Source organism: Phascolarctos cinereus, unplaced genomic scaffold (assembly GCF_003287225.1).
Source record: "Phascolarctos cinereus isolate Bilbo 61053 unplaced genomic scaffold, phaCin_HiC Scaffold_4;HRSCAF=312, whole genome shotgun sequence".
NCBI classification, from domain to species: Eukaryota; Metazoa; Chordata; class Mammalia; order Diprotodontia; family Phascolarctidae; genus Phascolarctos; species Phascolarctos cinereus.
Window position 1 is genome coordinate 34,104,396 of NW_027555847.1, and position 15,018 is coordinate 34,119,413.

At 40.5% G+C, this 15,018-nt stretch overlaps 1 protein-coding gene across 8 annotated transcripts in view; it reads right to left on the reverse strand.

The window, feature by feature from the left end:
* The window catches only part of FRMD4B (FERM domain containing 4B), a 354,364-nt gene that overhangs the window by 15,833 nt on the left and 323,513 nt on the right, over positions 1-15,018 (reverse strand). For 6 of the 8 annotated variants that reach the window (XM_021007524.2, XM_021007518.2, XM_021007520.2 and 3 more), the window contains 7 exons: positions 10,269-10,345; positions 8,030-8,168; positions 7,318-7,459; positions 5,135-5,268; positions 4,923-5,042; positions 2,792-3,020; positions 21-98 (listed from right to left, as the gene is read on the reverse strand). In XM_021007524.2, the coding sequence (XP_020863183.1) occupies positions 21-98; positions 2,792-3,020; positions 4,923-5,042; positions 5,135-5,268; positions 7,318-7,459; positions 8,030-8,168; positions 10,269-10,345 (919 nt within the window). The remainder of the gene's footprint in view (positions 1-20; positions 99-2,791; positions 3,021-4,922; positions 5,043-5,134; positions 5,269-7,317; positions 7,460-8,029; positions 8,169-10,268; positions 10,346-15,018) is intronic. The other 2 variants (XM_021007519.2, XM_021007521.2) reach the window with 1 other exon arrangement.

Sequence of the window (15,018 nt, forward strand, 5' to 3'; positions counted from 1 at the left end):
CAAAAAGGAAAACAACTCACCATCATCATAGGTTGTTGTATCTGATAAAGAACTGCTTTCGGATGGGATTATATCTTCTGTGAAGGAAAATTGAATCTCTTAAAAAAGAATTTTTTAATATAGAATGTATTTAGTGAATTATAATGGAACATTTTCTTTATTCAGATGAACACAGTCAGAATAATTAGCTATTTAAGTTTTCTATGCAAGACTTTTTTTTGTGGGGGGTGGTGATGACAAAAGAAACTTGAATTACATATTGTGAACGTTTCATCAGTTTCCCATCTTGGCTCCCTCCTGCCATCCTTTGTACAAGCCGACACCCTCCAGTCCAATGCAAGTCATTATCAAGCTTAACATCGAGACACTGCAAAATGAAGCAATATAATTCCCATCACCTTCATTTTAGCACCTGTCATTCCAAGCTCTCCTCCTGCTTTTGTTAAGTTTGATGAATGTACCTTAGGAGATCATAAACTTGGAGCTGAAAGGGACCTAGAAGGCTATCTCATCCAACCTCATTTTACTAAGAGGAAACTGGGGGCCCAGGAGGTTAAGTTACTTGCCCAAGGTCATCTAGCTAGGAAATGACAGGCCCATGATCTCAAAAAAGTCCTGAGTCCAAACTCAGCCCTCATTCCATTTTACCTTGCTGCCTATATAATCATAGCTTGTGATTTCACAAGCTATAGGGAATCCATGTGATTCAGTGGCAAAAGTATTGGATTTGGAGCTGGAAGTGCCAGGGTTCAAATTTTGGCTTTGCCACTCCATTCATTATTTGTGAGACTTTGGGCAAGCCGCTTCTTTGCAACCATGGTTCGTTCCTCGTCTGTAAAATGAGATGATTGTACCAGGCTGATCTCTAAAAGACATGATTGGTGTGTCTCTGCTATTTGATTAATCTCTCAGCCTCAGTTTTCCTTATCCACCTCAAGGTTAGTGAGGATCAAATCAGCTAACACAGGTAAATGGCTTTGCCCACCTTAAAGCACCATGTAAATAATGGATATTGTTAATATTAGTAGCAGCTGTAGTCACTGAAAAATCTGCTGTACATCTAAGTAAAAGTATCTCTTCAAGAGAATGTCTCTTCTCAACTCTGCTACCATGAAATGGAGGGTCATGCCCCACCATCGACAAAGGAAAGCACCCAAGTCTGGAAAATGTCGACTAGTTTACAGACAACTCTTCAGTGATGTTTGTAGTTGATGAAAAAGATCTGGAAGAGGCAGTGTGCCTTTTCTGAGAGTACTTGTTTGGTTGACAAGAACCACCAAGTGGGGAGGCAAAGAGCACCTGCCCCGATTTAAAAATCACTATAAAGAGAACCTCTAGCACCTTAAATGTTCATCTTGATTAATTCCATGCAGTCTTTCTTCTTAATTAGGCAGGCCTTAGAGCCCAAAGGCCCTTTGATGCCAAACTAGTCAGCTGTCTGACAGCCAGTTTTCTTTCTTAAAAAAAAAGAAAAAACAAAAACAACAAAACCCCCTTTAGCCTATATATGCTCAGATACTTGCGCCATCTGGTGTACAAAGTGTCTACCTGGATATCTGAAATCTGCAAAAATGGCAGAGCCTTCCCTGGCTTAAGTGTGCACATATGGTCTTTACCATCTAGAACCCTATGAGACAGTGAATATAGAAGCCAAACCCATGGTGAATTACTTAAATTTTTTAGGGTTGGAATGTTTTGATTAATGTTTTCATTGGCTCTCTAGGGTCCTCTAAGTAAAGCATCTTATCTGCCCATAAAAAAGTGATTATTTCAGGCAGGTAGGTGGTGAAGTGGATAGAGTACCAGCCTTGGAGTCGGGAGGACCTGAGTTCAAATCTGACCTCAGACACATGATATTTACTAGCTGTATGACTCTAGGCAAATCACTTAATCCCAATTGCCTCACTCCCCCCAAAAGTGATTATTTTGTTTCTTCTTTGCCACTCCCTCAATTTTTTTTCTTCTCTTATTTTACAATCACCAATATTTCCAGCACTATATCAAATAACAGAGGTAAAAATGAACACGAGATTGGAATAAAAATCCAGACTTGCAGTTCCCCCGTTGACCAATTTACCAAGCTCCTTTGCTTCATGTATCATTTAGAGCCAAGCCTCCTAAACTCTCCTGCTGTAGCTGAATATGGTTGGCAAGCTCCTTTTCTCTCACATTCTCTGTCATCAGAAAGCAATAAATAACTGCTTTAGGAACCATACGCCTGGGTAGATTTGATGTACCTGAACTCTTGTTGGTATTGCAACCTTTGTCTTCAAGGTTGATTAATTGGTCATGACAGAAAGAAGGAATTTGTTCAAAACCCCACCCTACCTAAGTCTCTAGGGCAGGTTTCAAAAGGAAATGCATGCATGAAAAACTTCTGAGAGCACTAGGTAATGTCTGCAACTTAGATCCTCAAGTTATAGCAGCGCCCCATCGCAAATCAGCTTCCCTTCTGTGAATTAAAAGCTGTGGCTGGCATGAATGACCCCACAAAGCAAGAATCTGTCTATGAAAACTAGGCTTGTCCATGAAAGTCAAACTGATTCCACCCAATGATGACAAAATTATGGCATCACAAGGCCCTGGAAAATCAGGTTTATTTGAATTAACCAGGCCACATTCTTGGAGGCTTCTGAAATCTATTTTCTCTGGGCCTGTCAAAGTCTCCGGTTCAGCCTAGTTTTTCTTCTGTCCACCCTTCAGCCCATGTGAAATAGCCACCTGCCAAGGGCTTCACACAGTCCCATTAGAAGACTTAAAACAATGCAGCTGTGGCTTGTTGGGTGCTTACCTGGTAAAATGAGGGTTGCTTTCTGACTTGGTTTCTTGCCACATGTAATTCGGTATTCGTTAATCGCATTCTCAATCTCCTGCAGCTTCTTTACGGCATCTGCATACTCTTGCTTCCGCTTTCTTTTTACATTTTTGCAGAGGTCTGGCTCACTGGCAAGTTTCTTGGCAGCTTCCACCAGTTTTTGCTGTATGACAAAATTGCTTTCCAGCTCTTGCAAAGCAGGATCCTATACGATTAGGAGAGAGTCTTTTAATGAAGACACAGAAGAACAAATACAGACTCACAAGTGTTGCATTATATTCTATTCTGTTGGAAACCATTCCTAAGCTCCCATCGTGAACCTAACACCATGCTAAGCACGAGACATAAAGGGCAAAACCAAAATGATCCCTTTCACCAAGAAGATTATATTCTATTTTGGGGGGGGGAGGGGAAGATAATGGATTGAACTCCTTGCATATTCTAGAATCAAGTACAAGGAGTCCTATGGCTTTTGCCTCATTGGAATGTTCATGAGGGAGAGAGAAGGGAATACACAGAGTGGGAACGATGCTGAACTTGGGGAGACGGAAGGTCTCGGTTCAAGTCTTAGGTCTACCATTTACCAGCTATGTGAATAAGTCATGGCCCTCCTTTCTTTAAGTCTTAGGTCTACCATTTACCAGCTATGTGAATAAGTCATGGCCCTCCTTTCTTTAAGTCAGTTTCCTCACCTGTAATATGGGTCAGTACCTGCCTGCCAACCTCACATGTGGTGGTTTGTGAGAATCAAATGACATGCTGTATGTGAAAACAACTGGTAAACTTAAAAGTTACTGCTATTGCTCTTTTAACTTGCCAAATTAAGGCAACCATGTCCCTCTCTTTCTTGGTGTGTTTCTCTAATTCATTTCACTGATGAGGAAAGAAAGATTCTGAGAGGCTCATAAATGACTTGCTCCAAAAACTACAACTACTTTAGCTGTAGAGACTAGATTCAAACCTGGGTCCCTCCCAACTCCTTTAAATTAAATTCATCTGCACTTAAAATGGTCCCTACCAAATAGTCATTACCACATGCAAAGTAAAAGAGAAAAGGAGGATTAAATGTGGAACTGCCGGTCTCTATCTGGTACAGTTTGTCATTCTTTTGAAGTACATAACAAATTCAACATGTAGTTTTCAATGTGGTCCTGGTTGTCTGTGCTTCCTTCTGCTGGGGCCTCAATAACTGTCTTTTCTTGATCACCCTATCCCTAGCCCCCATTTTTTAAAGAGATAGGGAGAAAAAAGAAAAGAAGAGGAGGAGGAGGAGGAGGGGGAGGGGAGGGGGAAAGGAAGGAAAAATAAAAATAACACACACACAACAAATATTCAGTCAAGCAAAACAAATTCCCACATGGGCCATGTCTGCAAAATGTATGTCTCATTGCGCATCTCAAGACTATCATCGTCGCCTCTCTGTAGAGAGGGTCTCCACTCTCGTGATGGGGCCAGTGTCACAGGATAATAGCCTTGGAGCAGGAAGCGACCTGGGAAGACAGTGAGTCTGAAAGAGAACTCAAACCTAGGCTGTCTGACTCCGAATTCAGCGCTCTTTCCATTTGACCACACCGCTTCTTAATTTATCAGACTTTTTTGGGGGCGTAGCGGGGGGTGGGGGGAGTCACTTTGCTTTGGAGGGCTGTAGCTCCCATCTTTCCAAAGCACAGAGAGATTCACTGTGTCTTCATCCTACCACACGTGGCTAGGCTGCACCTAGCCATGGGGTTCCGTGCACATCACTGTGAGCTCTAGTCCATAGGCATGATCTTATCTTTGAAAAAAACAAGTCCAATTTACTCTTGTTTGGGGAGAAGGAGGGGAGATCTGTAATTCTCTCCTGAAAATTGCTCAGGGAAGAGAGAAATCTCCATTTTCATCTCAGGGCTTTATATTTTAGCTCCTGTTTTGTTGGTTACAGGAAACAGCTAATCCAATTGTGTCCATTTTTTTTTAATTCATCAGCTGAGATCAAAACGTAAGGCAGCAAATGTAAATGAAGAGCCAGAGGCTGACCAGGGCCTGCCAACACACAGCACTTTTTTCCCTTCCCCTCAGCTGCTCTTGAGACGTTCCCAGACAAGGTGTTCCAACACAAGGGCCATACCTCCTCGCTGGGAAGCAAGCTGTTATCTAATTTGAATGCCGTGCCTACACGCCTTCTGACCTGAGGGGGTTTTTCTCCTGAATTCAGTGGGTACTCCTTTGGCATCTTACCAGTGAGCTCCTATAAAACAGGAAGGAAGTGAGATAGGATTAGTGTCACTGAATCAAGTGTCAAAACAGGCTCTGAGGACGCCGGGAGCGGAGGACACTCACTGCTTCGCGCAGGCAAATCTTCTTAAGCTCCTCCACTTTCTTCAGAAGTTTTTCTTGCAGAAGCTTCTCTTTCTTTCTCAGTTCCATTATTTTCTCTTTCTTTTGTTCCTCACTGACCTCTGAGTCTTGAGAACCTGAAGAGAGTCGATTATTTATTTCTTTGTTTAAAAAAAACAACTGGGGGGGGGAGAAGAGCAGGGGAGTTTTTTGAGAATCAAATTTCCTTCCTTTGTATGGAACAAAGGCCATAGAGCCAAAACCAGCTATTAAATGAGAGCTTATTTCTTCTCTCCTTGTTTCTAAACATAATCAAAGGAAACAGCAGAACATTTTCTCATGATTCTGGGCATAGTGTAGACGCTGGTGCTAAAAAGGGCCTGAAAAAGAGTAATAATAATAATAATAATAATAATAATAATAATAATAATATAATAGCTGATATTTACATAGAGCTTTTAACATTTGAAAAGCACTTGACATGTATTAATTACAAAGCTCTTGACGTATATTATCTAATCTTCACCTCAGAACAACTCTTCGGGGGAGGTGCTGTTATTATCCCAATTTTACAGATGAAACTGAGGTACAGCACAGTCAAGAGACTTGTTTAGGGTCGAATGGTTAGCAAAGAGCCGGAAGTGGGATCTGAGCCAGGTGCTTCTGGATCACAAATCCAGTACTCCAACCATTAGGCCAAGCTACATTTGATTGTGTTTCCCTTTCTTGAAAACTGTGATAAAGTAAAGCGGGTTTCTGAAACTGCCCTGAGAAGAGGTTTTGTTTTCTGAGGTGACGTGAGGAGACATCTGTCCATGGGGATGGGAGGTGGCAGCATCAAGACAATCTGATTGTTCCCTTTAATTCAACGCGACAAGTACTTATAAAGCTCCTATTATGTGCTAGGAGTTGGAAATACAAAGACAAAAAAATGAAACATTTGCTGACCTCAGGAAACATATTTTATCAAGCATGTATATACATAAAGTATATACAAAATATATGTTATTTGGGGGTGGGGGTGGGGAGAGGGTGCTAAAAGCTGGGAAGGGATCAGGAAACAAAGCAATGTTCAAGTAGAATTTTGCAGGAAACATGGGATTCTAAGGGGCAAAGGTGAGAAAGAGAGCGAATTCCAGGCATGCAGGAACAGCTTTTTTGAAAGCTTGTAGATGGGAGATGGAATTTTGCATTTGGGAAAGAGTTAGCAGTGCAATTTTGATAAAACATGGGTTGCGTGAAGGGGAATAAAATGAATTAGTGTGGAAAGGTATGCAGGAGCTTAGTTATAAAGGGCTTTTAAATGTCAGCTTTAGGAGTTAGTTTGTATTTTATCTCAGAGACAATAGGGAGCCATGGAAGACTTTTTTTTGGTGAGGCAATCCAGTGTTAAGTGACTTGCCCAGGGTCACACAGCTAGTAAGTGTCAAGTGTCTGAAGCCACATTTGAACTCAGGTCCTCCTGACTCCAATGCCAGAGCTCTATCCACTGTGCCACCTTGCTGCTCCTGTGGAAGACTGTTAAGCAGGAGACTGGCCCGTTCTGTGTCTTAGGAACATTTGTTGGGCAACTCCGTGGAGGATGTATGTGGGAGAAAAGAAAGTCAAGCAGGGAGGCTAGTTAGAAGGCTACAGCAATGTTATAATTGAGAAGTGATGAGGAGTTCCCACAAAGTTATAAATATAGACTCACAAGTAAAGAGATTTGAAAGATAAAAGTCTATTTCAGTCACATTACAATTTCATACAATGTTAAAATTCTAATATTTGCTATTTCTTTTACTGAGCTTTCTTTTTTGAGAGGTCAGATATGTGATTTCATCAATTCGGGGAATTCCCAGCATAAATATTCCCTCTTTTGATAGTATACTGGCAACTCCTCTGTGACCTGCTATCTTAAGAGAAATGGTTAGGGGCACTGAAGTTAAGTGACTTGCCCAGGGTTATACAATCAGAATTATGTCAAGAAGCAGGATAGGTCTTCCAGACTCCCTCAATCAACCACATTGTATTTTCTTCTTAATTGGAAAATACAGTTGAGGGAAAAAAAAAAAGGGAGACCACAAGTGCAAATTCCGTGAGACTGCCACTATTCAGGCAAGGCATTTTAAAAGGCATAGGACTGAACAAAGTCACAGTGGGCAGAAAAAGAAAGGACTGGAAACCACTCTCATCTAATAGATCACCTGAGGAGATCAAGCTGCCGTTGCTTGCCATGATGAACTGGTTTTTTGCCTCCAGAGTCACCAATTTGGAAACCTTTGGCGTGCCTGTATCAGTTAAGTCCATGGCGATGTCGTCTAAACTCCTGGCGGAGGGAATTTTTGCCTGCAGGGGCCAAGAAAGAATTCTTTATTGTTATCCCAACTAATGACAAGAGGAAAAAAAATGATGAAGTCTTAGAGAGTGCAGTTTAAAAGGCTACACGTCTCAGATTAAATAAGTAACCAATATCGGTCTCAGAGGGTAGATGATTCCTTCCTCTTGGTAGAGGGGAGGAAAAAGGAAGGTTATGGGCCAAGAAATGTCAGATGCTCTGTTAGTCAGAATGTTGTATAAATCGTTAGATTTGGGCTGGTTTTTCATAATTTTGTTTGGTTACTCATATTATCATAAGAGCTTCACAACCCACTAACTTTAAGATATTACCGAAGACACACAAATGCTAAGATACATGTAAACTGTATATCAGTTTTCCCGCATTTATGTATGTCCACATCTTTTTTTTTTCCCTCCCGCAGGAAAACTTTAAAAAAGACTGCAGGGTCGTCAGAAGAAAACTCATCGTTGGCATGTTCTCTTCTGCAAGTAACTTATCAATTGAATAATACCCTCTATTTAGAAACTAAACAAGGGAGTTGGATTTCCCTCCCTACAATAATACATCTGCTAACTCACTTTGCTCTGTTTCCTGTCCAAGTAAAACTGGTGTTGACTGATTGCCATCACCCAGATGGATTTGATGAGAGAAGCGTTGGCATACCAGGTCTGCACGAAGAGTCCACTCTGCCCAAAGGTTCTTCTTGATACCGAAATTCTAAAACATTCAGAATGAGTGTTAAAGTCATGTGCCTTTCACTGAGTGAAAAAAACCAATTACTTGCCTTTGGCCTGGCCCAGCACCAGGTAAAATGTGCCTGGTGAGTTAATTTTTTTGAAGTCATTTCTTATCTTCCTACTTGTCAACCCTTTCAAAAGTTGCTCTTTTCATGACAAAAAGTCAGTTAACAAACATTTATTAACATCTGCTGTATGCCAGACAGTCTCTTGAGCACAAAGGATACAAAGAAAGGCTAAAAGATGGTTTTTGACCTCAAGGAGCTTACCTTCTAGTGGGGGAGACAACAGGCAAATAACTGATTGTACAAGATATACACAGTGGAAGTGGAAGACGATCTTAAAGATGGAAGAAGGCAGCAGCAGCTGCAGGGGACTGGAAGGATGAGTTCTGAGCTAAGTCTGAACTCAGGTAATACCTCCTCCTTGTGGAGCCAGACAATTTTTGAAAAAAGCTAAGTGACGATTGTATATTAGAAGCTAGATGGAGAGGCCCTATTTAAAAGCCTCTATTGATGCATAACCTTCTCAAGAAGCAGGGGCTTATCAATATTTTATATCCAAGAAAATGGAATACAGAAGATAAGGGACTGATTTTGTAGATTTATTATTAGGATCTTAGATTCTGAGGATCACTGAGCCCTTCATCTGACACATAAGGAAACTGAGGCTCAAAAGGGGGATTAATGGCAGGGCTAGATCGGTAACTAAGGGCTTCAAAACTGGTGGCCTAGAGTTCTCATTACTCATGACACCAGAACTGCCTTCTAGTTTTAGCTTTTCCCATCCTTATTACACAGTGTACCCTCATTCTGAGACTCTCCAGGTGAACCACAACTGATCTCAGTGGTGTTACTCACACATGATATCCATCATCTCCCACTTCTCTGACATTGCACTGGCTACCTCTTGTGACTGGAATGCATTCTGGCCTCTTTGTCCCTTGTTTCCCCTCGAAAATCCAAGTAAGCACCACTTTTTCTATAAAGTCTTTACTGATTCCCCAGCTGCTAGTGCCCTACCCACCCCTCTCCAAATTATGTTGTATTTGTTTTGCATCTACTTATCTTGGCTGGTATTATCTCCCCTGATAGAATATAAGCTCCCTGAAATCAGCAACAGCTTCATTTTTGTCCTTATATCACACAGACACACACACACACAGAGCACAGTGCCTGGCATCTAACAGACACTCAATAGTAATACATGGCATTTATATAAAAGAGCTTTACCATATATTATCTCATGGAAGCCTCACAATATCTTATTGAGAAGGGAACTACTGGTATTATTCTTCTCTGGCACTGAGGAAAATTGAGGTTCAGAGAAATGACATGATTTGCTCTTGGTTACTTAGCGAATAAATGCCAGAGGCAGGATTTGAATCCAGATCTGCATGATTCCAAACCCAGCACTCTGTCTAATTCTGTGCTGTCTCCTAAAAACACAAGATGTGGTTTTCAGTTGAACTATGGTCCAGAGAGGCACGGTTTGTTTTATGTTGTTTTTCCCAATAGGAGAAAAGCTTTTCGTAGACTTGGCCTTTTCTTTGGTTGCCTGTTTTTGCCATGGTTTCTTTTCCCTATCATTTCAAAGCAGATTATAAGTTTCTATAAGTTTCTATAAACAGACCATAATTGAAAAGTTGATGCTTTGGAACAAAGTTCTTTACATAAGGTGTTCCAAAAGTCTGAGGACACCCTGCATGTATCATCCCATGCAAGCCTTCCACAATGCTGTGAGGCAGTTGATAGTATCCTTTCCAGATGAGGAAATGGGTTCCAACAGGCAAAGCGACTTGGCCAAGGTCACGGAGTTAGTGTCAGTAAGCCTCTGACTTGAGCACAATGAACATTCCCCCACATACCACAGCCTCTTCCCCACCTCCAAGCTCTCCATGAATAATGAATTAGAATTTTCTCATTCCTAAATCCTAACAACTAGAAACAGTCCAAATATTGAGGGGGAGAGGGGGAAGAGGGGAGAAAAGTCATACCAATTCAATTAGATAGCTACTTTTCAACTTAGTTTTCAAAACAATCAATCCCTCTCCAGCTAGGAGAGGGATCGTAATTCTCACCTTCGAGGGTCATGAACTTCGACAGCAAATTTCTTTTCACGGAAATATAAGTTCTCCAGCTGTTTCCATTGAAACAACTAAATAACAAAAAGAACAGACAATACAAGTATTTTCAATTTTAAGAGGTTAAATAATGACCTTTATGTGTCCTGTTAAAAGTTTCAATGTCCTTTACATCCATTATTTCATGAGTATCACAATGACCTTAGTTGGTAGGATCTGTGGATACTATGTCCGTTTTACAGATAACTAGAGGAAGGCTCTGAGAGTTTAAGTCATTTGTAGATCCTTGAGTATAAGAAAGCCAATTAGTTATTAAAACACCAGCAACCCAATTTGTGAATAAATACAGATAAATCCATTATCTGTATTCCCAGTCTTTATAGCCCCAAACCCATGAGAACATAAACATGGTTCAAATCCAGCTCTCGTCTTATCAGAATCATGCCAGAGAGGCACACCACTGAGTGGAGTGTAGATTTTAACTGTAAATCTAGCTAGCTATAATCTTCTACTACGTGCTTTACATTGCTGATAAGTTTCCTTTGTGCCATTTAATTTTAATTTCGAGTCCGGCTCAGATAAAATGCAAACTAGAATCCCCAAATGAGAGATAAGATCAATGACTTTCAAACCCCTCATTTTACAGATAGGAGAGCCTGAAGAAGGTGTAGTGCCCAGATTGCTGGAAGAGGGAGCTACGGGATGATCAGAACCCCAAAGGCCAAGTTCAAGGCAGTCTTCACTACTTTTTCTGCTGCCCTTCCCTTTCCCCTCCCATCGAGAGTTTTAGCCTGACTGAACTAAGCTAGTAAGAATGATTAGATCCCTCCAGATTATGGCAAAATCTGGAGCTCATTTCTTATCTATGGTCAGGATGTGCTGGTGTTCTAAAAGCTAAGGGAAATAGGCCCCAAAGAAAGAGTGTTTCAATTGGACCCTGGAGGGATACATTTCAGAAACTTGCAGTACCAAAGTGAAAGTAAAACTGAGCTCCTACTATTTGTGGGGTACCCCTGTCACCTGCTCTGTCCCCCTGCAACCTGTGGAAATTACAGGCAAAAGTGCAGAGTAAAAGATGGTATCCCCTCCTCAGTAAAGGAAAACAGCAAAGAGGGCATCCCAACAGTGCTTCTGACTGCCTATTAAACTATTTCATCGCATGAAATGTTTTATCCTAAACAATTAGCACTGTCTGCGAGAAAACTGAACAAGCTTTGATGAAAGCACCTGACTCCTGAAATTAAAGATGCCTAGCTCCATTTTAAATGGACTTATGTTATCAAGCTCATTAATAACGCTTTCCATCTAGACCTGCTGGTTCCCTGGGGCTCTCCCACTGAACCTGAACTTCAGAAAGTGCCATTTAGTTCAATCCTTATTTGCAAAAGAAAAGAAAAGGCTCTGCTTGATTCTTGTTGAATAACTAGTCTACACATTTCATACCATCATTTAGACCCTTGTTTGAGTTCAGAATGGTGATGGCTGGATTTTTAAAAGCATGATGAAAAAAGCCTTCATAGGGATAGGTTATTGGCTGCCCAAACAGTGTTGGAATTTTCCTCCTGAATTAGAATGCATCAGTATTTGAGGACCTACATGCTGTTACTGAAGTCTCCTGGGCAAGAATTTACAAGGGCATTCTAGTGCCTGGAAAGATGAAGTTGTATTCGCTAGAATGAATATGTAACCACCGAAGACAATTGCCCTGGCTCTTTTCCTCACAAACACACACAGAAAAATAAAGCTCAGAGCACTCTCCCTCTGTGCTCCCCCACCCCCTCCATGAGGGCACACACAGCCATCTACACCCCTAAACTTGTTCTGAGTTCAAAGAGTACAGAGGAAAATTCGAACAAAAGAAAAGTTTTTTTAAAAAAAAAACATACCTATCTGTTAAAAGGTCCAGCAGTGAAATGTGATCCTTTGAAACATTCCTAGTCTTCAAGAGTAGCCGAGGAAGGGAAGAAAAGACCCCTAGCCTCTCCTCTTCTCTCACCCCCACCTACAGTGCTTCCTTAAGGAGCTCTGGCCTCAGTTTCATCACACACTTTCTAAGGTGTAACTCGGTTTCACAGACCTAACCTCCCACTGCTGACACATTACTGACATCAGCAGCTCTCTCGAATGACACCTCCCCATTCCACTCCTTCCCTCTAAAGAAAGAACACTAGGAGGGACACACAGAGTTCTCCCCCAGGAGGATTTCTACAGAGATGGGGGGTGGGGGGGAGGAAGAGAGAATGTGTTTTGAAGGAGATTAGCTGTTTAGAGACATCAAGGGGAATGAGTTTGTTGGAATTCCCATATGGATTTCACTGGAAGCTGGTTTGAAGGCACATTTCTGGCCAGGGCTGACTCACCCTGGAAATGAACAGGTTAGACAGGAAGAGTTAGCCTGCAGCCTCAGCTGTGTTTTCCTTTAACTCCATTCCCACACACATAAAAACCAAGGCTGCACTTGAAATGAGATCTCTTAAAACTGACGCCGCACCCCCACACCCACCCCTTATCACTTACAACCAAGAAACATTATCTCTTTTGATTCCATTCAGAATGTTTTGGAGTTTTGTTTTTTTTTTTTTAAACATTTGCCTTACATGCCAAAAAAAAAAATACAGCCTACAAGTCAGGGACATCTGTTTAATTACGGAACTTGACATGATTTAAATGGAAATTGGGGTGTGTGTGTGTGTGTATGTTTGCAAGAAGTTTCTCATCTGAAATCTTCAAAAAAAGACTTCATACTGAGTGCAGTCTAGCTGCTGAAGAATTATTTCCAGGGTGTTTTGCTAAAGATATTCCAATCCTAAAAATTCTGTGAATGATATATTGACACATTGATAAGAACAACAGAGTTGTTCAGCATAAACCAAAGGTTACAGGGAGTACAATAAGAAGATTTGAATCAGGCTAATAGATGGCATTTTCAAACAGAAAAATGATTCAACAAGCATCACTGAGTATCTACTATATGCAAGGCATTGTGCTAGGTGCTGGGGATACATGAGAAAGTTATTTCCTTCTGGGATATGCCACTCCACGCTATGGTACCAACATTTTTAATCTAATGGAAAGAGAAGGAAGAAGCAATTTTTCCCTTCTGCTTGGCTTAGAGGGCAAAACCAGGAGCAGTGGGCAAAAGCTTCAAAAAGGTAAACTGAGGCTTGATATAAGGAAGAACTTCCTAAAAAATAACTACCAAAAAGGTGAAATGGACTGCTTTGAGAAGTGATGGGCTGCTCCTCCATGGACTTCAAATGGAGGCCAAGTGACCTCTTATTGGGTATGTTATAATATGGGTTCCTTTTAGGGAGTATGTTTTAGATCAGATGGCTACTGTAGGGACTTTTAATTTCAAAATTCTGTGGCAAAAGGAGGCATCAGAACCACGTGGACCAGAGGTGTTGTGTACATGTTGTTTCACTGGGTAGACTTTCACTTTTGTCTCTGTATCCCTACAGTGTCTGGCAAATAAAGGTCACTTAATAAATGCTTGTTGATGAATTGACTGTTTAATCATTCAAAGGAAATACAGAAAGATAATGAAGAAATTTGAACAAGGCTGAAAGATGACATAGTCACACAGCAAACACCTTGGCCTTTGGGCCAAAGATAAAAGTTCAAAAGCCAGACAGGGAACAGTATAAGATATTTCACATTTTCTACTAATTGATGAACACTAAATTGGGCCTCATATTACAGACTGTTGATAAATATATTTTCACAGATGTAGAAGAGGGCTCACTTTAGCCAGGCCTTAATTTCCAGGCTCAGATTGAGATTCCTTTTATTTTCATTGAAATATATTAGAAAAATGGAAGACTTTAAGTCAATCAAAAATAATTTATTAAGTACCTGTCTGTGCCAAGCACTGTGCTAGGCAGTGGGGTACAAAGACAAAAATGACATCGTGTCTGCTATATTATCAGAAGACTTGCAAAGAGCCTACAGTATTTTTGTTAAAGCCATAACTGGCATTATCACTAATTAGTATTTATTAAGTAAGCTTCCATTATTTGCTTTAGAATCTGTATGTCTTAGAAGTGTTCTTATTAGCCCTTAGAGAAAAATAAATTTGCGAAGAAAAAAAAATTCTCTGGGCCTTGGCTTCTTCAACTGAAAAATCAGAAGACTGTGGGAGAGATGCTCTCTAACTTAAGATGTAGGGTCTCTGAACTAGCACTCAGGTTTCCTAAGCCCTCTGCTTCTACTATACTAGCCTTCTAGAATAAAAACAGTCCCCTTTGGTATAAAATGGAAAGGAGATAAAGACACTTGAGATAATATTTGCAATGCACTTTGAGAAAGGGGAGAAGAAAGGTAAGACTGATAACTTGTATTATTATTATTGCCGATAGATAACAACAAAAAAAATACAACAAGGAAATAGCTTATCCCCAAGGTTACTAAACATATTCTGAAAACAAACTCACCAAGGCTTTAGATTAGAAATAATTGGAATATTTTGATGGCAGGTTTGTAATCAGAACAAATTGCCTTCCTCTTTAAGGCTGGAGAAAAATAGATCTTTTTAAAATACTTGCAATATGCCCTGCAGTTGTGATTTATTGAAAAATTAATGTTGTACATTATGAAAAGCAAAATGGATAATTTTGATTACATTAAATTGAAAAGTTTTTTCACAAATAAAGCCAATGCAACTAAGATTAGAAGGAAGGGAGAAAATTGGGAAAGAATTTTTATAACCAGTCTTTCTGATAAAGGCCTCATTTCTACAATACATGAG